Source organism: Hyperolius riggenbachi, chromosome 2, assembly GCF_040937935.1.
Source record: "Hyperolius riggenbachi isolate aHypRig1 chromosome 2, aHypRig1.pri, whole genome shotgun sequence".
Lineage (NCBI taxonomy): Eukaryota > Metazoa > Chordata > Amphibia > Anura > Hyperoliidae > Hyperolius > Hyperolius riggenbachi.
Window position 1 is genome coordinate 3,149,926 of NC_090647.1, and position 23,903 is coordinate 3,173,828.

The 23,903-nt window shown below is 50.8% G+C and overlaps 1 protein-coding gene across 1 annotated transcript in view; it reads left to right on the forward strand.

Moving 5' to 3' along the window:
- TPP1 (tripeptidyl peptidase 1) overlaps window positions 1–23,600 on the forward strand; it is a 57,175-nt gene extending 33,575 nt beyond the window's left edge. Inside the window, exons 5-13 of the mRNA XM_068266452.1 lie at window positions 739–860; window positions 1,017–1,192; window positions 1,686–1,884; window positions 9,656–9,844; window positions 10,474–10,546; window positions 11,871–11,991; window positions 12,072–12,230; window positions 21,201–21,329; window positions 22,484–23,600. Coding sequence (XP_068122553.1) covers window positions 739–860; window positions 1,017–1,192; window positions 1,686–1,884; window positions 9,656–9,844; window positions 10,474–10,546; window positions 11,871–11,991; window positions 12,072–12,230; window positions 21,201–21,329; window positions 22,484–22,621 — 1,306 coding nt within the window. The 3' untranslated portion in view covers window positions 22,622–23,600. The remainder of the gene's footprint in view (window positions 1–738; window positions 861–1,016; window positions 1,193–1,685; window positions 1,885–9,655; window positions 9,845–10,473; window positions 10,547–11,870; window positions 11,992–12,071; window positions 12,231–21,200; window positions 21,330–22,483) is intronic.
- The last annotated feature ends 303 nt before the right edge of the window (window positions 23,601–23,903 follow it).

Below are 23,903 nucleotides of genomic sequence, written 5' to 3' on the forward strand. Positions count from 1 at the left end.
TGTACTCTGTAAAGTGCTGCAGAAGATGTCAGTGCTATATAAATACATAATAATAGTATGGTAGGACATTAGACTATGACTATGGTAGGATTAGAGTGTGAGCTCCTCTGGGGACAGTCAGTGACATGACTATGTACTCTGTAATGTGCTGCAGGAGATGTCAGTGCTATATAAATACATAATAATATTAATATGGTAGGACATTACACTATGACTATGGTAGGATTAGATTGTGAGCTCCTCTGAGGACAGTCAGTGACATGACTTTGTACCCTTTACAGTGCTGCAGGAGATGTCAGTGGTGCTATATAAATACATAATAATAATATGGTAGGACAATAGACTATGACTATGGTAGGATTAGAGTGTGAGCTCATCTGAGGACAGTCAGTGACATGACTATGTACTCTGTAATGTGCTGCAGAAGATGTCAGTGCTATATAAATACATACTAATATTATGGTAGGATATTAGACTATGACTATGATAGGATTAGATAGTGAGCTCCTCTGAGGGCAGTCAGTGACATGACTATGTACTCTGTAATGTGCTGCAGGAGATGTCAGTGCTGTATAAATACATAATAATAATAATAATAATATGGTAGGATATTAGACTATGATTGTGGTAGGATTAGACTATGAGCTCCTCTGAGGACAGTCAGTGACATGACTGTTTCCTACCCCAGCCATGTATTTGCGGAATCCTCACCCCCTGGTGGTGGTCTCTGTTTTGCAGCACTGCGGAGGTGCTTCTGCCGGGAGTCCGCTTCCACCGCTATGTGCGCGGGACGAGCAGCGTGATCAGATCGGAGTCTCAGTACTCTGTGTCCTCTGAGATCGCCCAACACATTGAGTTTGGTAAGTATTGAATGGAAGAGATGAGACCTCCTTCAGGAGGACTGTAACAAAATGTCAACCATTGTGGGGCGCTACTCTGTGGGGGATGGGCCCTGGTTACTATTTCTTGTTGCTAGATGAACCTCGCATTCTCTGTTTGTGACTTTTTGTCTTTAGTTGGAGGTCTTCACCGCTTCCCGCCTGTCAGAAAAGTCTTGGTGAGATCAGAGAACAAGACGGATGTGAAAGCAGGTTTTCACCTGGGAGTCACCCCATATATCCTCCGACAGCGATATAACCTGACCACCGGTGACGTCGGCAGCCACCCCAACAACTCCCAGGCCTGCGCTCAGGTAGCTTGTCGTATTATAGTGTGACACCACAGTACTTGGTGGAGGCTGATGAGCAGAACCTCCTCACAGACAGTTATCTCCTGGGGAAGTCCAGTGGTGAGATCTTCACACCTTCTGCCCCCATTACCAGGGCTGCCCTCTCTCCCCCTGCAGACGTCTTACTATGTTTATGGAGGGAAATCCTATAAGAGGAGAAGGAATGACCTCCCAGAGGATGAAATGTCCAAGGTGGTGGGAAGACCTAAACCTTCAGTGTGGGGACTAATGGAGTCATGCTATGGAGATCCCAGGTGTATAACTGTCCATCCGACAACCGCCACATTTGTTTGTAATGACTCTAGAAGAAACTTTTTTGTTTGTTTGAAAAATAATCCAGTGATTTACATAACACTAAGATAATGTGTCTTATTAATGTGTCTTATTACGCTCTATAACAGTGCTTGAAGCTTTCTCCACAACCTCCTTCTACTGAAGTGTTTCCTCCTCTCCACAGTTCCTGGAACAGTACTTCAGCCAGGCCGACCTGTCCGAATTCATGAAACTGTTCGGAAAGGACTTTGGGCACCGCTCGGAGGTGGACCATGTGGTTGGCCAGCAAGGGGCAGGTAAAGCTGGCGTGGAGGCAAGTCTGGATGTGGAGTACATCATGAGCACTGGAGCCAACATCTCCACTTGGGTATTCACTAATGCCGGTACGTGGCTGCGCTACAGATAGTCCGTGGTTCCTGTCTCCAAAACTGAGGCTAATACGTACTCCTGGTACCTCACCGCTCCTGATTCCCAAATATTCCACCATACAAACTGCCCTCCTCCTCCTCAGTGCTGCCCACGCCCCCTACAGCTCCCCCCACCCTAGCCTACTTATCCATTTTGCAGACTTTCAAACGCCACCTTTGTCACAGGACCCCTCGTGGCCAGACCGCAAATTGCCTTCCAATCGGTTTTTGGGCAGCAGACCAACCAGAAGGGAGCCTGTGAGGTTACGATACTTACAAATTACACACTATTTCAGGGTATAACTGCCACCACCCCTGTTTTCTGAGACCGGGGAACTCACTGACTGGCTATTCTCGACCTGCAAATAAAACTGTTAAACACACTCTATTCTGTCTAGCTAGCAACAACAGTAGCATCTCCTCAGAAGTCTAGGTTCAGTTTCTGTATGGCTGAATAATAGGGTAGCTGGAGCAACAACTGACGATAGCGTCGGTTTATTGAAATGCAACATAAATAATTAATATATACAGAAAATCATTAAAATCAACAATTATAGAGACAAAGGGTAACACAGTATAGAAAATAAAAATGGAGAAAAACGGACACTTAAAATTCGTGGAAATATGTCCTTTCTGGGAAAATCCGAGCACATGGAAAATGTGCTTTGTTTCAGTCCAGGAAAATGGCTGCCAGCCGCATGGTCCTCTGGCTGGCTCAATCAGGTGATGGTACACAGGGAGGACTGAGGTCCGCCTGCTGGCAATGTGCTTTTGATGAAGTTGGCTCGGGGGTGTAGCCGTGCCCGCCCCCTCTGAATTACCAACCAACCACAGTTCAAGTCCTTGGGGAGAAATTTTAGCTTTACTTATAAAATGCCGTAACTCATAAACAATACATGTCATGTTTAGGTGGATAGCAGATTCATGATTGTCAGCAAATACCGATTAATATGACATCCGACATGACTAGGGCATCAGATCCAGTTCTTGAGAAGGGTCATACCTCAATAACCGCACGGGCTAGTGCGATGAATTTCATATCAGCACGTTGGCCAGATTTTACCAAATAAGACTATATGAATTTTATAGCTGTGCGCTGTACGGTCTCCATATAATAGACAAGAAACCATACACCACATGCATTCAAATCTGCCCTTGTCGGAGACGGCCAGTCTGGCCCCCAACTGTGAGGGCAGCCGTTCTCTGAATAGAGTCACCATTTAGTGACTAGGGACATGTAGCTGAGGTAATTAAAAGTAAGCATTCTTCTTGGTCACAAGCATTGTCCAAGCTGATTAGCAAATCAAGACATCCTGCACCTAAGTTACTGCCAGTCCTCCGCTGAGAGGAAATGGAGAAAACTTGTGTTTTAAAAAACTAGGAATGTCAGTTTCTGATCGCTGCAATGACCAGCAGATCTGACCAAGAAGTCGGAAAAATCGACGGCAAATCTTCCAGATTCGCCTACGTTCCTCCCGCCTGTTCTGTGACAGCTGGGAGAAAGAGAAACTCCAGGTTGCTACAGGTAGCCCCTACACAACCAATCTAGAGTCTATTGATCTGAATTGCAATCGATCGCATTTTCATCACGGGCGGTTCTAGAGCACGTCTGCGGCCCCGCAACCGTCCGTGACAACCTTCACTGAGTCACCACCCTTCACCCCCTCATTACTGAGTAACCATGCCCCCATTTACCCTCTATTGTATCCTATTCCCTCCAAGTACTGTAATCTGGACTGTGCAAGTCCTCTTCCTCTCATTACTGAGTCATCCTCCCCCTATTGTATCTTATCCCCCCCCCATCCCAAGTACTGTAATCTGGACTGAGTGACTGCTCTTCCCTCTGTCACAGTTTACACTTGCTATTTTTGTAGATTTGCAGTTTCATCCTTTAGAGTTAAATCATATGTAAAAGGTGTTTGAATCTCTTGAGACAAAGGTGCCGTGCTGCATTAGATGTCAGCGCTATATAAATTATATTTTGGGGTATAAGTAGAAAAACCAGCCTGCCAGCGCAGATCACCTGCTGGCAGGCTGATCGCTGTGCCCTGGTCTTTTTACTGATAGGAGAACATGCTTGTGTGAGCGCGAGCACCCGTCTAATCTCGCTCCTCGTGAGATGACACTATATGCCGGTGCGGAGGAACAACAGAACCACTCTGCCGCCATACGCCGCAGACGTCCTGTGCCCGCGCAGCCACTCACCGATGCTCCGGTCCCCCGCAGACATCCTGTGCCCGCGCAGCCACTCACCGATGCTCCGGTCCCCGCCACAGACGTCCTGTGCCCGCGCAGCCACTCACCGATGCTCTGGTCCCCGCCGCTGGTTCACTTCCAGAATTAGCGACTTTAAAGTCACAAACCACTGTGTCTGCGCAGCCGTGTCCTCTCTCCCACTAACGTCACCGGGAGCATAGTACACAGATGCCGTACGGTCTGCGCCCGCGCAGTACACTCCCAGTGACGTCAGCAGGAGCGAGGACGTGGCCGCGCAGTACACTCCCAGTGACGTCAGCGGGAGTGAGGACGTGGCCGCGCAGTACACTCCCGGTGACGTCAGCGGAAGCGACAACGTGGCCGCGCAGTACACTCCCGGTGACGTCAGTGGGAGCGAGGACGTGGCCGCGCAGTACACTCCCAGTGACATTAGCGGAAGCGAGGACGTGGCCGCGCAGTACACTCCTGGTGACGTCAGCAGGAGCGAGGATGCGGCCACGCAGTACACGCCCAGTGACGTCAGCAGGAGCGAAGACGTGGCCACGCAGTACACTCCCAGTGACGTCAGCAGGAGCGAGGATGCGGCCGCGCAGTACACTCCCGGTGACGTCAGCGGGAGCGAGGATGCGGCCACGCAGTACACGCCCAGTGACGTCAGCAGGAGCGAAGACGTGGCCACGCAGTACACTCCCAGTGACGTCAGCAGGAGCGAGGATGCGGCCGCGCAGTACACTCCCGGTGACGTCAGCGGGCGCGAGGACGCGTCCATGCAGTACACGCCCAGTGACGTCAGCGGGAGCGAGGACGTGGCCGCGCAGTACACTCCCAGTGACGTTAGTGGAAGCGAGGATGTGGCCACGCAGTACACGCCCAGTGACGTCAGTGGGAGCGAGGACGTGGCCACGCAGTACACGCCCAGTGACGTCAGTGGGAGCAAGGACGTGGCCGCGCAGTACACTCCCGGTGACGTCAGCAGGAGCGAGGACGTGGCCGCGCAGTACACTCCCAGTGACGTTAGTGGAAGCGAGGATGTGGCCACGCAGTACACTCCCGGTGACGTCAGCAGGAGCGAGGATGCAGCCGCGCAGTACACGCCCAGTGACGTCAGCGGGAGCGAGGACGTGGCCACGCAGTACACGCCCAGTGACGTCAGTGGGAGCAAGGACGTGGCCGCGCAGTACACTCCCGGTGACGTCAGCGGGAGCGAGGACGTGGCCGCGCAGTACACTCCCAGTGACGTTAGTGGAAGCGAGGACGCGGCCACGCAGTACACTCCCAGTGACGTCAGCGGGAGCGAGGACGTGGCCACGCAGTACACGCCCAGTGACGTCAGTGGGAGCAAGGACGTGGCCGCGCAGTACACTCCCAGTGACGTTAGTGGAAGCGAGGACGCGGCCATGCAGTACTCTCCCAGTGACGTCAGCAGGAGCGAGGACGTGGCCACGCAGTACATGCCCAGTGACGTCAACGGGAGCGAGGACGTGGCCGCGCAGTACACTCCCAGTGACATCAACGGAAGCGAGGACGTGGCCGCGCAGTACACTCCCAGTGACGTCAGCGGGAGCGAGGACGTGGCCGCGCAGTACACTCCCAGTGACGTCAGCGGGAGCGAGGACGTGGCCACGCAGTACACGCCCAGTGACGTCAGTGGGAGCAAGGACGTGGCCGCGCAGTACACTCCCGGTGACGTCAGCGGGAGCGAGGATGCGGCCACGCAGTACACTCCCAGTGACGTCAGCAGGAGCGAGGATGCGGCCGCGCAGTACACTCCCAGTGACGTCAGCGGGAGCGAGGATGCGGCCACGCAGTACACTCCCAGTGACGTCAGCGGGAGCGAGGATGCGGCCACGCAGTACACTCCCAGTGACGTCAGCAGGAGCGAGGATGCGGCCGTGCAGTACACTCCCGGTGACGTCAGCGGGAGCGAGGACGCGTCCACGCAGTACACGCCCAGTGACGTCAGCGGGAGCGAGGACGTGGCCGCGCAGTACACTCCCAGTGACGTTAGTGGAAGCGAGGACGTGGCCACGCAGTACACGCCCAGTGACGTCAGCGGGAGCAAGGACGCGGCCACGCAGTACACTCCCAGTGACATCAACGGAAGCGAGGACGTGGCCACGCAGTACACTCCCGGTGACGTCAGCTGGAGCGAGGATGCGGCCGCGCAGTACACTCTCAGTGACGTCAGCGGGAGCGAGGACGCGGCCACGCAGTACACTCCCAGTGACGTCAGCAGGAGCGAGGACGTGACTGCGCAGTACACTCTCAGTGACGTCAGCGGGAGCGAGGACGTGGCCGCGCAGTACACTCCCAGTGACGTTAGTGGAAGCGAGGACGTGGCCACGCAGTACACTCCCGGTGACGTCAGCAGGAGCGAGGATGCGGCCGCGCAGTACACTCCCAGTGACGTCAGCGGGAGCGAGGACGCGGCCACGCAGTACACTCCCAGTGACGTCAGCAGGAGCGAGGACGTGGCCGCGCAAGCGCAGTGGTTTGTGACTTTAAAGTCAGAAATTCCGGAAGTGAACTGGAGGCGGGGACTGGGCAGCATAGGAAGTTTGTGGTGGACTATTAGAAGCCCTAGGTAAGATCAACTCTTTTCCCTCTACCCCCCCCCCCCCCCCCCCCCTTACGGACCTTGTCAAGAGCTGACGCCCTCCTTGAGGGAGGAGAAGCTGTAATAACAGCGCAGAAGATTTGGGCACCACCATATAATAGGAATTACGGCTAGAGCGGTGCACAGTGAGTAACTTCGGCACCGTCAGAAGATGGAGCCAGGGCCGGTTCTAAACTATTTGCTGCCTGAGGCAAACTTGTGAGGATGCGCCCCTCCCTTCTGCTGTGCAAGTCAAATGAAATACTGCTCCTGCCTCCCCCTTCCTCACTCACTGCCAGACTCCTCCCACAACACAACAAGCTGCTTTCCCCAATGCTGCTCTCCTGCCTCCCCCCTCCTCACTCACTGTCAGATTCCTCACACAGCACAACAAGCTGCTTTTCCCCAATGATGCTCCTCTGCCTCCCCCATACTCACTCACTGCCAGACTCCTCACACAGCACAACAAGCTGCTTTTCCCCAATGCTGCTCTCCTGCCTCCCCTCTCCTCACTCAATGTCAGATTCCTCACACAGCACAACAAGCTGCTTTTCCCCAATGCTGCTCTCCTGCCTCCCCTCTCCTCACTCACTGTCAGACTCCTCACACAGCACAACAAGATGCTTTTCCCCAATGATGCTCTCCTGCCTCTCCCCTCCTCACTCACTGTCAGACTCCTCACACAGCACAACAAGCTGCTTTTCCCCAATGCTGCTCTCCTGCCTCCCCTCTCCTCACTCACTGTCAGACTCCTCATACAGCACAACAAGCTGCTTTTCCCCAATGATGCTCTCCTGCCTCTCCCCTCCACACTCACTGTCAGACTCCGCACACAGCACAACAAGCTGCTTTTCCCCAATGCTGCTCTCCTGCCTCCCCTTCCTCACTCACTGTCACACTCCTCACACAGCAAAACACGCTGCTCTTGATGCTCTCCTGTCTCCCCCCTCCTCACTCACTGTCAGACTCCTCACACAGCACAATAATCTGCTTTTCCCCAATGTTGCTCTCCTGCCTCTCCCTCCTCACTTACTGTCAGACTCCTCACACAGCACAACAAGCTGCTTTTCCCCAATGCTGCTCTACTGCCTCCCCCTCCTCACTCACTGCCACACTCCTCACACAGCACAACAAGCTGCTTTTCCCCAATGATGCTTTCCTGGCTCCCTCTCCTCACTCACTGCCACACTCCTCACACAGCACAACAAGCTGCTTTTCCTCAGTGATGGCCTCCCCCCTCCACACTCACTGCCACACTCCTCACACAGCACAACAAGCTGCTTTTCCCCAATGATGCTCTCCTGCCTCCCCCTCCTCACTCACTGTCAGACTCCTCACACAGCACAACAAGCTGCTTTTCCCCAATGCTGCTCTCCTGCCTCCCCCCTCCTCTCACTGTCACACTCCTCACACAGCACAACAAGCTGCTTTTCCCCAATGATGCTCTCCTGCCTCCCCCCTCCTCACTCACTGCCAGACTCCTCACACAGCACAACAAGCTGCTTTTCCCCAATGCTGCTCTCCTGCCTCCCCCTCCTCACTCAGTGTCAGACTCCTCACACAGCACAACAAGCTGCTTTTCTCCAATGATGTTCTCCTGCCTCCCCCTCCTCACTCACTGTCAGACTCCTCACACAGCACAACAAGCTGCTTTTCCCCAATGCTGCTCTCCAGCCTCCCCCTCCTCACTCACTGTCACACTCCTCACACAGCACAACAAGCTGCTTTTCCCCAATGCTGCTCTCCTGCCTCCCCCCTCCTCTCACTGTCACACTCCTCACACAGCACAACAAGCTGCTTTTCCCCAATGATGCTCTCCTGCCTCCCCCCTCCTCACTCACTGTTACACTCCTTACACAGAAAAAAAGCAAAGTCTCCGGGCACCTTCCGTCCAATTGTTTTATTGCAGTGTATAGATCGTGCGTCTACAATGCAGCCATGTGACTGTTCCTCAGGTGACGGTGTGGTGGAGGTGGGGGGGCGCCGAGCACCAGTTGGGGCCTGCGACGGCCGTTTCGCGTCTCAGTGGACGCTTGGTCACGCTATGCTCCAATGTCAGGCGAGATGCGGCTTTCCGGTATATCGCGGGAGTATGCCCCGCCCCTTCCGGTTGTCTCACTCGCTATTGGTGTGTGAAGATCAAGTGGGGCAATCTAACCAACAGGGGGCCGCCTCTCCTCCGTGTCAGAACTACCATGCCCATAAGGCTGTGCGGCCTGAGAGGCATAGAAGGGGTTGTGCGCTTTTGCTGCGCTACATTGGCTGTCACATAATCTGTGCAGCCAATCCCTAACCCAAATTATGCCGCACAATAAACGGCTGCATATATTTTAGCAACACGGTCAGAACTGCCTGGGCTTGGTATAAGAAGGGGAAGGGATAAAGAAGCTTTACAAAAAGATTCCCCACTGTTCCTCTCTGTCACGGAGGAGGGTCTCCTCATATGGCATATCCCTAACCATTATGTGATTGATACAAAAGTGATACACCATTTTAAAAGGGATAAAATCCGGGCGTTTCAGACCCAGCTGCAGCCAAAATCACATATACAGGGAACTGGCAAAGTCTACAGGATACATTCCCATTATTGATGCATCCTATTCAAATCACATATATTGCCGTACCAAATGCATATTTATGGATCTAGCATACATGCCAATTTTAAAGCTAAGCTACTGTAATTCCGTGGTGGAAAAGTTTAACTCTTTTGCTGCTGTGGCTCTGTTGTGATCCTGTCATTGAAATATGAGGATATCGAAGGCTTCACACATACAGACTCCAGATAGTGCCCTGGCTGGGATTTGATCCTGGGAACCCATTTCTGCAATGCCGCTGTACCACCCACTTAGATTGAAAATGGACCAACTGAATCCTGCCAAGGTGGGGTTGAAACTTGTTGACCATCTCTAACGATGACCTGCCCTCTCCTCACAGGACGTCACGAGTCTCAGGAGCCCTTCCTGGAGTGGATGTTGTTACTGAGTAACCTGTCCTCCCTCCCTTGGGTCCACACCATCAGCTATGGTGACGATGAGGACAGTCTGTCTGCTGCCTACATGCAGAGGATCAACATGGAGTTCATGAAGGCCGGGGCCCGGGGCCTCACCATCCTCTTTGCCTCAGGTAAGCTCATCGAGGGAGGCTCATTGATGGTTCTGGATGGAGGTCTATGGTGGAAAGAGGAGGCTGGGAAACTGTTTGATATATTCTATGTAAAATAGGGGTCATATGTGAGGTTTTGGGGGTTTTGTTCATCTTTGAAGATGCTCGTTCTCCTCATAGTGCCTGACATGATTGACCAATGGTATCTGTTTACCCACAAGCCAGTTCTTCTTGTCAGGCAGCACTGATGTTCAAGGTTTGTTTCCTTGTCTGCAGGACGAGCCTATTGTCATCAGTGAGAGCCATTTATAGCTGGTGGAGATCAGTGAACGTAACACGGAGGTGTAAGAGAAACCAGGGTTATAGACATTCAGTAGGCTGCATCCTCCCTCAAAGTATTGCTATAGAAGGAGCATCCAGTACAGGATACAGGTACAAGGGGGGTCAATAGATGGTGGTGGACACAGAACTAGAGCAGGACATCACACAGCCATGTTAGCCGGGTCCATAATCCCAACAGCACCTTCCATTTCAGTAAAAACTCTTCCTATTATCTCTATGTCCTGCCTCAGCCATGTTTCTGCATTCTCTAATAACTGGGCCTCTTTCTGAAGGGATCATGTGACCACATGTTGTTGTGATTCCCCCAGGTGATGATGGTGCTGGCTGCAAACAAGTGATGAAAAACAAGAACACTTTTCGGCCAAGTTTTCCGGCTTCCAGGTGAGTCAGATGTGGCCACTTCCTTGGTGAGGAAACGCTAAGTGGCTACAGCACGTGAGACCTTGTAGAGAGGAGTGTCTTCCCAACAAGCAAGGCAGTTCCATGCCTATTATCTCCATCATGGCCCAAGGCCTCCTGACTGCTGAGTGCCGTATTAGTCTCGCTCTTGGTGTCCTTGGCAGTTCCATGCCTATTATCTCCATCATGGCTGGTTGGGTGATGATACCAAGGCCTCCTGACTGCTGAGTGCCGTATTAGTCTCGCTCTTGGTGTCCTTGGCAGTTCCATGCCTATTATCTCCATCATGGCTGGTTGGGTGATGATACCAAGGCCTCCTGACTGCTGAGTGCCGTAATTAGTCTCGCTCTTGGTGTCCTTGTGGAATAGGACTGGGTGTTCCAGAGGCACCGGGCTGTGTAACTCCTATAGCTATATACTAATGGCTGCTATTGAGATTTCAGACGTCTTGAGGACATGCATGATGTATGCTTGGGTAAGATACCTGGCTACTGGTGACAAGGGGTGTGCACACCCTAGTGATTGATGGGTAGGCATTGAGTTATGAACACACCCCAGGGAATCCTGGGTAGGGAGAAGGTTATTTAAATGCCCTGGGGTGTTTTGGGTAGGCAGTGGGTAGTGTACAAGTCCTGAGGGATTGTGGGTAGGCAGTGGGTAGTGTACAAGTCCTGAGGGATTGTGGGTAGGCAGTGGGTAGTGTACAAGTCCTGAGGGATTGTGGGTAGGCAGTGGCTTGTGTAGAAGTACTGAGGGATTGTGGCTTGTGTAGAAGTCCTGAGGGATTGTGGGTTGTGTAGAAGTCCTGAGGGATTGTGGGTTGGCAGTGGCTTGTGTAGAAGTCCTGAGGGACAAGTTTCTCTCCCCAGGCAGCAGGGAAGTGAGCTGGCACAGGAAGAGGTTTCCCCGACAGCCCTGTAGTTTTTATCCCTTTAGACTTCAGCTCCAAGATGCAGAGGAACAACTGTGAGATCATCACCCATGCATGTCTTATGTTTATTGAAAGCTTACGTAAACTCTGGCTATATAAACAAATGTTAAGAAAGTCTGATAGACAGACTCCGAGGGACTAGAAGGGAGTACGCAGGTATTAAGGGATGCCTCTAACTATTGTAATGCTGTCACAGCACAGAGGTTGGAGAATATCACATAGCAGAACCGAGACCTTCTCCACAGCTGGTCACCCTTCTGCTGTGATCAGGTCTTAGTGAATGGAGCTGTATATATTGTCCTGTATGGTCCCAGTGGTGAGTGCTGCTGAATCTACCCCACATGTCATGTCCATCATGCTTTGTGTCTTTTATAGCCCTTATGTCACCACGGTGGGAGGGACCTCGTTTAAGGATCCGTTCCAAGTGACCTATGAAGTTACGGATTACATCAGTGGGGGGGGATTCAGCAATGTGTTCCCAATGCCGAGTTATCAGGTAAGTCCCTTATCTCCTGACATTGATATTCTTTTTCTTTCTTCTGCAACATGACCAGCAATGTCTCCATCTTCTCATAGGTCTCCACAGTATCACAATTTCTTAATGCTACTGCAAAGCTGCCACCTGAGAACTACTACAACCGCAGTGGCCGAGCCTATCCAGACGTGGCAGCTCTCTCCGACAACTACTGGGTGGTGATCAACCGATTCCCCATCCCTTGGGTTTCTGGTACCTCGGTGTGTGTCCCATGTTACTCTATACTGTACCTCAGAGTGTGTCCCACGTTACTCTATAGTGTCCCTCAGAGTGTGTCCCACGTTACTCTATAGTGTCCCTCAGAGTGTGTCCCGTGTTACTCTATAGTGTCCCTCAGAGTGTGTCCCACGTTACTCTATAGTGTCCCTCAGAGTGTGTCCCACGTTACTCTATAGTGTCCCTCAGAGTGTGTCCTGTGTTACTCTATAGTGTCCCTCAGAGTGTGTCCTGTGTTACTCTATAGTGTCCCTCAGAGTGTGTCCCTCGTTACTCTATAGTGTCCCTCAGAGTGTGTCCCACGTTACTCTATAGTGTCCCTCAGAGTGTGTCCCACGTTACTCTATAGTATCCCTCAGAGTGTTCCACGTTACTCTATAGTGTCCCTCAGTGTGTCCCACGTTACTCTATAGTGTCCCTCAGAGTGTGTCCCACGTTACTCTATAGTGTCCCTCAGAGTGTGTCCCTCGTTACTCTATAGTGTCCCTCAGAGTGTGTCCCACGTTACTCTATAGTGTCCCTCAGAGTGTGTCCCACGTTACTCTATAGTATCCCTCAGAGTGTTCCACGTTACTCTATAGTGTCCCTCAGTGTGTCCCACGTTACTCTATAGTGTACCTCAGAGTGTGTCCCACGTTACTCTATAGTGTCCCTCAGTGTGTCCCACATTACTCTATAGTGTCCCTCAGAGTGTGTCCTGTGTTACTCTATAGTGTCCCTCAGTGTGTCCCACGTTACTCTATAGTGTCCCTCAGAGTGTGTGCCACATTACTCTATAGTGTCCCTCAGATTGTGTCCTGTGTTACTCTATAGTGTACCTCAGTGTGTCCCACGTTACTCTATAGTGTCCCTCAGAGTGTGTGCCACATTACTCTATAGTGTCCCTCAGATTGTGTCCTGTGTTACTCTATAGTGTACCTCAGTGTGTCCCACGTTACTCTATAGAGTACCTCAGACTGTGTCCCGCGTTACTCTATAGTGTCCCTCAGAGTGTGTCCCACATTACTCTATAGTGTCCCTCAGAGTGTGTCCTGTGTTACTCTATAGTGTACCTCAGTGTGTCCCACGTTACTCTATAGAGTACCTCAGACTGTGTCCCGCGTTACTCTATAGTGTACCTCAGTGTGTCCCACGTTACTCTATAGTGTACCTCAGTGTGTCCCACGTTACTCTATAGTGTCCCTCAGAGTGTGTCCCACGTTACTCTATAGTGTCCCTCAGAGTGTGTCCCACGTTACTCTATAGTGTCCCTCAGAGTGTGTCCTGTGTTACTCTATAGTGTACCTCAGTGTGTCCCACGTTACTCTATAGTGTCCCTCAGAGTGTGTCCCACGTTACTCTATAGTGTCCCTCAGAGTGTGTCCCACATTACTCTATAGTGTCCCTCAGATTGTGTCCCTCGTTACTCTATAGTGTCCCTCAGAGTGTGTCCTGTGTTACTCTATAGTGTACCTCAGTGTGTCCCACGTTACTCTATAGTGTCCCTCAGAGTGTGTCCCACGTTACTCTATAGTGTCCCTCAGATTGTGTCCCTCGTTACTCTATAGTGTCCCTCAGAGTGTGTCCCACGTTACTCTATAGTGTCCCTCAGAGTGTGTCCCACGTTACTCTATAGTGTCCCTCAGTGTGTCCCACGTTACTCTATAGTGTACCTCAGTGTGTCCCACGTTACTCTATAGTGTCCCTCAGATTGTGTCCCTCGTTACTCTATAGTGTCCCTCAGTGTGTCCCACGTTACTCTATAGTGTCCCTCAGAGTGTGTCCCACGTTACTCTGTAGTATCCCTCAGAATGTGTCCCTTATTACGCTATAGTGTCCCTCAGTGTGTCCCACATTACTCTACAGTGTCCCTCAGATTGTGTCCCTCGTTACTCTATAGTGTCCCTCAGAGTGTGTCCTGTGTTACTCTATAGTGTACCTCAGTGTGTCCCACGTTACTCTATAGTGTCCCTCAGAGTGTGTCCCACGTTACTCTGTAGTATCCCTCAGAGTGTGTCCCTTATTACTCTATAGTGTCCCTCAGTGTGTCCCACATTACTCTATAGTGTCCCTCAGTGTGTCCCATGTTACTCTATAGTGTACCTCAGAGTGTGTCCCACGTTACTCTATAGTGTACCTCAGTGTGTCCCACGTTACTCTATAGTGTACCTCAGTGTGTCCCACGCTACTCTATAGTGTCCCTCAGTGTGTCCCACGTTACTCTATAGTGTACCTCAGTGTGTCCCACGTTACTCTATAGTGTACCTCAGTGTGTCCCACGTTACTCTATAGTGTACCTCAGAGTGTTCCACGTTACTCTATAGTGTCCCTCAGTGTTTCCCACGTTACTCTATAGTGTCCCTCAGTATGTCCCACGCTACTCTATAGTGTCCCTCAGAGTGTGTCCCACGTTACTCTATAGTGTCCCTCAGTGTGTCCCACGTTACTCTATAGTGTCCCTCAGAGTGTTCCACGTTACTCTATAGTGTCCCTCAGTGTGTCCCACGTTACTCTATAGTGTACCTCAGTGTGTCCCACGTTACTCTATAGTGTACCTCAGAGTGTGTCCCACGTTACTCTATAGTGTCCCTCAGAGTGTCCCATGTTACTCTATAGTGTCCCTCAGAGTGTGTCCCACGTTACTCTATAGTGTCCCTCAGAGTGTGTCCCTTATTACTCTATAGTGTCCCTCAGTGTGTCCCACATTACTCTATAGTGTCCCTCAGATTGTGTCCCTCGTTACTCTATAGTGTCCCTCAGAGTGTGTCCCTTATTACTCTATAGTGTCCCTCAGTGTGTCCCACATTACTCTATAGTGTCCCTCAGTGTGTCCCATGTTACTCTATAGTGTACCTCAGTGTGTCCCACGCTACTCTATAGTGTACCTCAGTGTGTCCCACGCTACTCTATAGTGTCCCTCAGTGTGTCCCACGTTACTCTATAGTGTACCTCAGAGTGTGTCCCACGTTACTCTATAGTGTACCTCAGTGTGTCCCACGTTACTCTATAGTGTCCCTCAGAGTGTCCCACGTTACTCTATAGTGTCCCTCAGTGTGTCCCACGTTACTCTATAGTGTACCTCAGTGTGTCCCACGTTACTCTATAGTGTACCTCAGTGTGTCCCACGCTACTCTATAGTGTCCCTCAGTGTGTCCCACGTTACTCTATAGTGTACCTCAGTGTGTGTCCCACGTTACTCTATAGTGTACCTCAGTGTGTCCCACGTTACTCTATAGTGTACCTCAGTGTGTCCCACGTTACTCTATAGTGTACCTCAGTGTGTCCCACGTTACTCTATAGTGTACCTCAGAGTGTGTCCCACGTTACTCTATAGTGTCCCTCAGTGTTTCCCACGTTACTCTATAGTGTCCCTCAGTATGTCCCACGCTACTCTATAGTGTCCCTCAGAGTGTTCCACGTTACTCTATAGTGTCCCTCAGTGTTTCCCACGTTACTCTATAGTGTCCCTCAGTGTGTCCCACGTTACTCTATAGTGTACCTCAGTGTGTCCCACGTTACTCTATAGTGTCCCTCAGATTGTGTCCCACGTTACTCTATAGTGTCCCTCAGAGTGTCCCATGTTACTCTATAGTGTCCCTCAGAGTGTGTCCCTCGTTACTCTATAGTGTCCCTCAGAGTGTGTCCTGTGTTACTCTATAGTGTACCTCAGTGTGTCCCACGTTACTCTATAGTGTCCCTCAGAGTGTGTCCCACGTTACTCTGTAGTATCCCTCAGAGTGTGTCCCTTATTACTCTATAGTGTCCCTCAGTGTGTCCCACATTACTCTATAGTGTCCCTCAGTGTGTCCCATGTTACTCTATAGTGTACCTCAGAGTGTGTCCCACGTTACTCTATAGTGTACCTCAGTGTGTCCCACGTTACTCTATAGTGTACCTCAGTGTGTCCCACGTTACTCTATAGTGTACCTCAGTGTGTCCCACGTTACTCTATAGTGTACCTCAGAGTATGTCCCACGTTACTCTATAGTGTCCCTCTGAGTGTGTCCCACATTACTCTATAGTGTCCCTCAGTATGTCCCACGTTACTCTATAGTGTACCTCAGAGTGTGTCCCACGTTACTCTATAGTGTCCCTCAAAGTGTCCCACGTTACTCTATAGTGTCCCTCAAAGTGTCCCACATTACTCTATAGTGTACCTCAGTGTGTCCCGCGTTACTCTATAGTGTACCTCAGTGTGTCCCACGTTACTCTATAGTGTACCTCAGTGTGTCCCACGTTACTCTATAGTGTCCCTCAAAGTGTCCCACGTTACTCTATAGTGTCCCTCAGAGTGTGTCCCACATTACTCTATAGTGTACCTCAGTGTGTCCCGCGTTACTCTATAGTGTACCTCAGTGTGTCCCACGTTACTCTATAGTGTCCCACATTACTCTATAGTGTACCTCAGTGTGTCCCACGTTACTCTATAGTGTACCTCAGAGTGTGTCCCACGTTACTCTATAGTGTACCTCAGAGTGTGTCCCACATTACTCTATAGTGTACCTCAGTGTGTCCCACATTACTGTATACTGTACCTCAGAGTGTGTCCCGCGTTACTCTATAGTGTCCCTCAAAGTGTCCCACGTTACTCTATAGTGTCCCTCAAAGTGTCCCACGTTACTCTATAGTGTCCCTCAGAGTGTGTCCCACATTACTCTATAGTGTACCTCAGTGTGTCCCGCGTTACTCTATAGTGTACCTCAGTGTGTCCCACGTTACTCTATAGTGTCCCACGTTACTCTATAGTGTCCCTCAGTGTGTCCCGTGTTACTCTATAGTGTCCCTCAGAGTGTGTCCCACGTTACTCTATAGTGTCCCACGTTACTCTATAGTGTCCCTCAGTGTGTCCCGTGTTACTCTATAGTGTCCCTCAGAGTGTGTCCCACGTTACTCTATAGTATCCCTCAGAGTGTGTCCCTTATTACTCTATAGTGTCCCTCAGTGTGTCCCACATTACTCTATAGTGTCCCTCAGTGTGTCCCATGTTACTCTATAGTGTACCTCAGAGTGTGTCCCACGTTACTCTATAGTGTACCTCAGTGTGTCCCACGTTACTCTATAGTGTACCTCAGTGTGTCCCACGCTACTCTATAGTGTCCCTCAGTGTGTGTCCCACGTTACTCTATAGTGTACCTCAGTGTGTCCCACGTTACTCTATAGTGTACCTCAGTGTGTGTCCCACGTTACTCTATAGTGTACCTCAGTGTGTCCCACGTTACTCTATAGTGTACCTCAGTGTGTCCCACGTTACTCTATAGTGTACCTCAGAGTGTTCCACGTTACTCTATAGTGTCCCTCAGTGTTTCCCACGTTACTCTATAGTGTCCCTCAGTATGTCCCACGCTACTCTATAGTGTCCCTCAGAGTGTGTCCCACGTTACTCTATAGTGTCCCTCAGTGTGTCCCACGTTACTCTATAGTGTCCCTCAGAGTGTTCCACGTTACTCTATAGTGTCCCTCAGTGTTTCCCACGTTACTCTATAGTGTCCCTCAGTGTGTCCCACGTTACTCTATAGTGTACCTCAGTGTGTCCCACGTTACTCTATAGTGTACCTCAGAGTGTGTCCCACGTTACTCTATAGTGTCCCTCAGAGTGTCCCATGTTACTCTATAGTGTCCCTCAGAGTGTGTCCCTCGTTACTCTATAGTGTCCCTCAGAGTGTGTCCTGTGTTACTCTATAGTGTACCTCAGTGTGTCCCACGTTACTCTATAGTGTCCCTCAGAGTGTGTCCTGTGTTACTCTATAGTGTCCCTCAGAGTGTGTCCCACGTTACTCTGTAGTATCCCTCAGAGTGTGTCCCTTATTACTCTATAGTGTCCCTCAGTGTGTCCCACATTACTCTATAGTGTCCCTCAGTGTGTCCCATGTTACTCTATAGTGTACCTCAGTGTGTCCCACGTTACTCTATAGTGTACCTCAGTGTGTCCCACGTTACTCTATAGTGTACCTCAGTGTGTCCCACGTTACTCTATAGTGTACCTCAGTGTGTCCCACGTTACTCTATAGTGTCCCTCAGTGTGTCCCACGTTACTCTATAGTGTACCTCAGTGTGTGTCCCACGTTACTCTATAGTGTACCTCAGTGTGTCCCACGTTACTCTATAGTGTACCTCAGAGTGTGTCCCACGTTACTCTATAGTGTCCCTCTGAGTGTGTCCCACGTTACTCTATAGTGTCCCTCAGTGTGTCCCTTATTACTCTATAGTGTCCCTCAGTGTGTCCCATGTTACTCTATAGTGTACCTCAGAGTGTGTCCCACGTTACTCTATAGTGTACCTCAGTGTGTCCCACGTTACTCTATAGTGTACCTCAGTGTGTCCCACGTTACTCTATAGTGTACCTCAGTGTGTCCCACGTTACTCTATAGTGTACCTCAGTGTGTGTCCTGTGTTACTCTATAGTGTACCTCAGTGTGTCCCACGTTACTCTATAGTGTACCTCAGTGTGTCCCACGTTACTCTATAGTGTACCTCAGTGTGTCCCACGTTACTCTATAGTGTACCTCAGAGTGTGTCCCACGTTACTCTATAGTGTCCCTCTGAGTGTGTGCCACATTACTGTATACTGTACCTCAGAGTGTGTCCCGCGTTACTCTATAGTGTCCCTCTGAGTGTGTGCCACATTACTGTATACTGTACCTCAGAGTGTGTCCCACGTTACTCTATAGTGTCCCTCTGAGTGTGTGCCACATTACTGTATACTGTACCTCAGAGTGTGTCCCGCGTTACTCTATAGTGTCCCTCAAAGTGTCCCACGTTACTCTATAGTGTCCCTCAAAGTGTCCCACGTTACTCTATAGTGTCCCTCAGAGTGTGTCCCACATTACTCTATAGTGTACCTCAGTGTGTCCCGCGTTACTCTATAGTGTCCCACGTTACTCTATAGTGTCCCTCAGTGTGTCCCGTGTTACTCTATAGTGTCCCTCAGAGTGTGTCCCACGTTACTCTATAGTGTCCCACGTTACTCTATAGTGTACCTCAGTGTGTCCCACGTTACTCTATAGTGTCCCACGTTACTCTATAGTGTCCCTCAGTGTGTCCCGTGTTACTCTATAGTGTCCCTCAGAGTGTGTCCCACGTTACTCTATAGTGTCCCACGTTACTCTATAGTGTCCCTCAGTGTGTCCCGTGTTACTCTATAGTGTCCCTCAGAGTGTCCCACGTTACTCTATAGTGTCCCTCAGAGTGTGTCCCACGTTACTCTGTAGTATCCCTCAGAGTGTGTCCCTTATTACTCTATAGTGTCCCTCAGTGTGTCCCACATTACTCTATAGTGTCCCTCAGTGTGTCCCACATTACTCTATAGTGTACCTCAGAGTGTGTCCCACGTTACTCTATAGTGTACCTCAGTGTGTCCCACGTTACTCTATAGTGTACCTCAGTGTGTCCCACGTTACTCTATAGTGTACCTCAGTGTGTCCCACGCTACTCTATAGTGTCCCTCAGTGTGTCCCACGTTACTCTATAGTGTACCTCAGTGTGTGTCCCACGTTACTCTATAGTGTACCTCAGTGTGTCCCACGTTACTCTATAGTGTACCTCAGTGTGTCCCACGTTACTCTATAGTGTACCTCAGAGTGTTCCACGTTACTCTATAGTGTCCCTCAGTGTTTCCCACGTTACTCTATAGTGTCCCTCAGTATGTCCCACGCTACTCTATAGTGTCCCTCAGAGTGTGTCCCACGTTACTCTATAGTGTCCCTCAGTGTGTCCCACGTTACTCTATAGTGTCCCTCAGAGTGTTCCACGTTACTCTATAGTGTCCCTCAGTGTTTCCCACGTTACTCTATAGTGTCCCTCAGTGTGTCCCACGTTACTCTATAGTGTACCTCAGTGTGTCCCACGTTACTCTATAGTGTACCTCAGAGTGTGTCCCACGTTACTCTATAGTGTCCCTCAGAGTGTCCCATGTTACTCTATAGTGTCCCTCAGAGTGTGTCCCTCGTTACTCTATAGTGTCCCTCAGAGTGTGTCCTGTGTTACTCTATAGTGTACCTCAGTGTGTCCCACGTTACTCTATAGTGTCCCTCAGAGTGTGTCCCACGTTACTCTGTAGTATCCCTCAGAGTGTGTCCCTTATTACTCTATAGTGTCCCTCAGTGTGTCCCACATTACTCTATAGTGTCCCTCAGTGTGTCCCATGTTACTCTATAGTGTACCTCAGTGTGTCCCACGTTACTCTATAGTGTACCTCAGTGTGTCCCACGCTACTCTATAGTGTCCCTCAGTGTGTCCCACGTTACTCTATAGTGTACCTCAGTGTGTGTCCCACGTTACTCTATAGTGTACCTCAGTGTGTCCCACGTTACTCTATAGTGTACCTCAGTGTGTCCCACGTTACTCTATAGTGTACCTCAGTGTGTCCCACGTTACTCTATAGTGTACCTCAGTGTGTCCCACGCTACTCTATAGTGTCCCTCAGTGTGTCCCACGTTACTCTATAGTGTACCTCAGTGTGTGTCCCACGTTACTCTATACTGTACCTCAGAGTGTGTCCCGCGTTACTCTATAGTGTACCTCAGTGTGTCCCGCGTTACTCTATAGTGTCCCACGTTACTCTATAGTGTCCCACGTTACTCTATAGTGTCCCTCAGTGTGTCCCGTGTTACTCTATAGTGTCCCTCAGAGTGTGTCCCACGTTACTCTATAGTGTCCCACGTTACTCTATAGTGTCCCTCAGTGTGTCCCGTGTTACTCTATAGTGTCCCTCAGAGTGTGTCCCACGTTACTCTATAGTGTCCCTCAGAGTGTGTCCCACGTTACTGTATAGTGGGGGGCTTGATTGGGAGAGGTAGTGAGGGGGCTGGTCAGGGGCAGTAGTGGGGTTCTGATACAGGGGGTGGTAGTGGGGGCTGGTCAGGGGCGGTAGCGGGGGGGCTGATTTGGGGTGGTAGGAGGGGGCGGATCGGGAGCAGTAGTGGACTTATTATGTGACATGTAGTGTTGTGGTGTAATGTCCCTCCTGTGGTTTTCAGGCCTCCACGCCGGTGTTTGGTGGGATTCTGTCCCTGATTAATGACCAGCGTCTGAAGAAAGGTCTGCCGCCTCTGGGCTTCCTGAACCCGGCTCTGTACAAGCTGCAAGCAGAGAGCGCATTCTACGATGTGAGTAACAATCAGATGATCTACAGCTAGCATGCTAATTACATGCAAATAGTATGCTAATTATATGCAGCTTGGAAGTGCTAATGCTCATCCTGCCAATATTCTATGCAAGCTGTGATAATTTCCATCCAAGTGACCATCTGTTCTGGTTGTGTCACCAAAGAGCTGAACTCCAACCACACGTTTTGCTGTCCGTTCGAATCATCTCCCTCCCAACTACCAGCAAATGTGGAGGTCCATAATCTCCCCCCAACTATCGGCAGATGGGAGGGTGCAATCATCTCCCTCCACTCATTAGCAGATGGGAGGGTCCAACCATCACCTCCCATCCACTAGCAGATGGGAGGGCCTAATTATCTCCCTTCATCTATCAGCAGATGGGAGGGTCCAATCATCTCCTCCCATCCACTAGCAGATGGGAGGGCCTAATCATCTCCCTTTACCTATCAGCAGTTGGGAGGGTTTAATCAATCACTCACCAGCGGATGGTAAAATCCAATCATCTCCCCCCCCCCCCACCAGCAGATGGGAGGGTCCAATCATCTCCTCCCACCCATTAGCGGATGGTAAAATCCAATTATCTTCCCCCGCCCACCAGCAGATGGGAGGGCCAAATCATCTCCCTCCACCAATCAGCAGATGGGAGGGTCCAACCATCACCTCCCACCCACCAGCAGATAGAAAGGTCCAATCATCTCCCCCCACCCACCAGCATCTCCCCCCGCCCACCAGCAGATGAGAGGGTCCAATCATCTCCTCCCACCCATCAGCAGATGGGAGGGTCTAATCATCTCTTCCCACCCACCAGCAGATGGGAGGAGACATTTCTGCAGTTTGGGAATGAACATGTTGCAGAACATTGTGATAACGGAGGAGGAATCCTTTTATGCTGCATTGTGATGGCTGGCTGGTAAAATTCAGGCAAAATATTTATAGAAATGGCCAGGATGGGCTACTGATAAATAAACCGCAGCTACGTTGTTCAGCAGATCAGGAGGAACAGGTCTCTTTATCTTCCATCTGTCTTGTATTGAGGGCCACTGAAGGATGTCCTCTCCTTCCACTTCACAAATGAGTAGCACTGAAATGAATTGGCGGGAAATGTCAGTTGCTGTCCTCTTTCCTAATTCTCCATCTCTGTCTTCTTTTGGAAGGTCACGGAAGGATGTCACGTTGCCTGCTTTGATGACCTTGTTCTAGGAGAAGGATTCTGCGCCGGTCCTGGCTGGGACCCGGTGACAGGATGGGGAACTCCCAACTACCCCAAATTGCTGAAGGCCTTCCTGCCATAATGCCTGTGCAGAACTTTTTGTCTCTACACCAGACTGCAGTGTATCCCGAATAACCAATGATGTGTGACTGTATGTGTTGTGTGTGAATGTTCGCCTACTGAAGCCATCATCTTAAAGGACAATCAGAAGAGTCCAGCCATGAAGCCTTCACTATCACCAGAACTGTTCCTGCAGCTGAACCTGGCTGTGTTTTATGCACTATTCCTCTCTATCACAGATCAATATTCCCCAGCTCTGGACTCCATAATAACGTGTCCACCTTCCAGCTCCATAGATAATTACTGCCTTCTCTCTCAGGGATGGTGTGAATGCCAAGAAGCCTTCACTTTGATACCCACCATAACATGCTAGAACACGGATCTCTCTAAGACGGGGTAGCGGGGACACGGATCTCTCTAAGAAGGGGTAGCGAGGACACGGATCTCCCTCAGAAGGGGTAGCGGGGACACTGATCTCTCTAATGGGTAGCGGGGACACTGATCTCTCTAATGGGTAGCGGGGACACTGATCTCTCTAATGGGTAGCGGGGACACGGTTCTCTCTAATGGGTAGCGGGGACACGGATCTCTCTCAGAAGGGGTAGCGGGGACACGGATCTCTCTAATGGGTAGCGGGGACACGGATCTCTCTAAGAAGGGGTAGCGGGGACACGGATCTCTCTCAGAAGGGGTAGCGGGGACACTGATCTCCCTCAGAAGGGGTAGCAGAGACACTGATCTCCCTCAGAAGAGGTAGCGGGGACACTGATCTCTCTAATGGGTAGCGGGGACACGGTTCTCTCTAATGGGTAGCGGGGACACGGTTCTCTCTAATGGGTAGCGGGGACACGGTTCTCTTTAATGGGTAGCGGGGACACGGTTCTCTCTAATGGGTAGCGGGGACACGGATCTCTCTAATGGGTAGCAGGGACACGGATCTCTCTCGGAAGGGGTAGCGGGGACACGGATCTCTCTCGGAAGGGGTAGCGGGGACACGGATCTCTCTCGGAAGGGGTAGCGGGGACACGGATCTCTCTCGGGAGGGGTAGCGGGGACACGGATCTCTCTCGGAAGGGGTAGCGGGGACACGGATCTCTCTCGGGAGGGGTAGCGGGGAGACTGATCTCTCTCAGAAGGGGTAGCGGGGACACGGATCTCTCTCGGGAGGGGTAGCGGGGACACGGATCTCTCTCGGAAGGGGTAGCGGGGACACGGATCTCTCTCGGGAGGGGTAGCGGGGACACGGATCTCTCTCAGAAGGGGTAGCGGGGACACGGATCTCTCTAATGGGTAGCAGGGACACG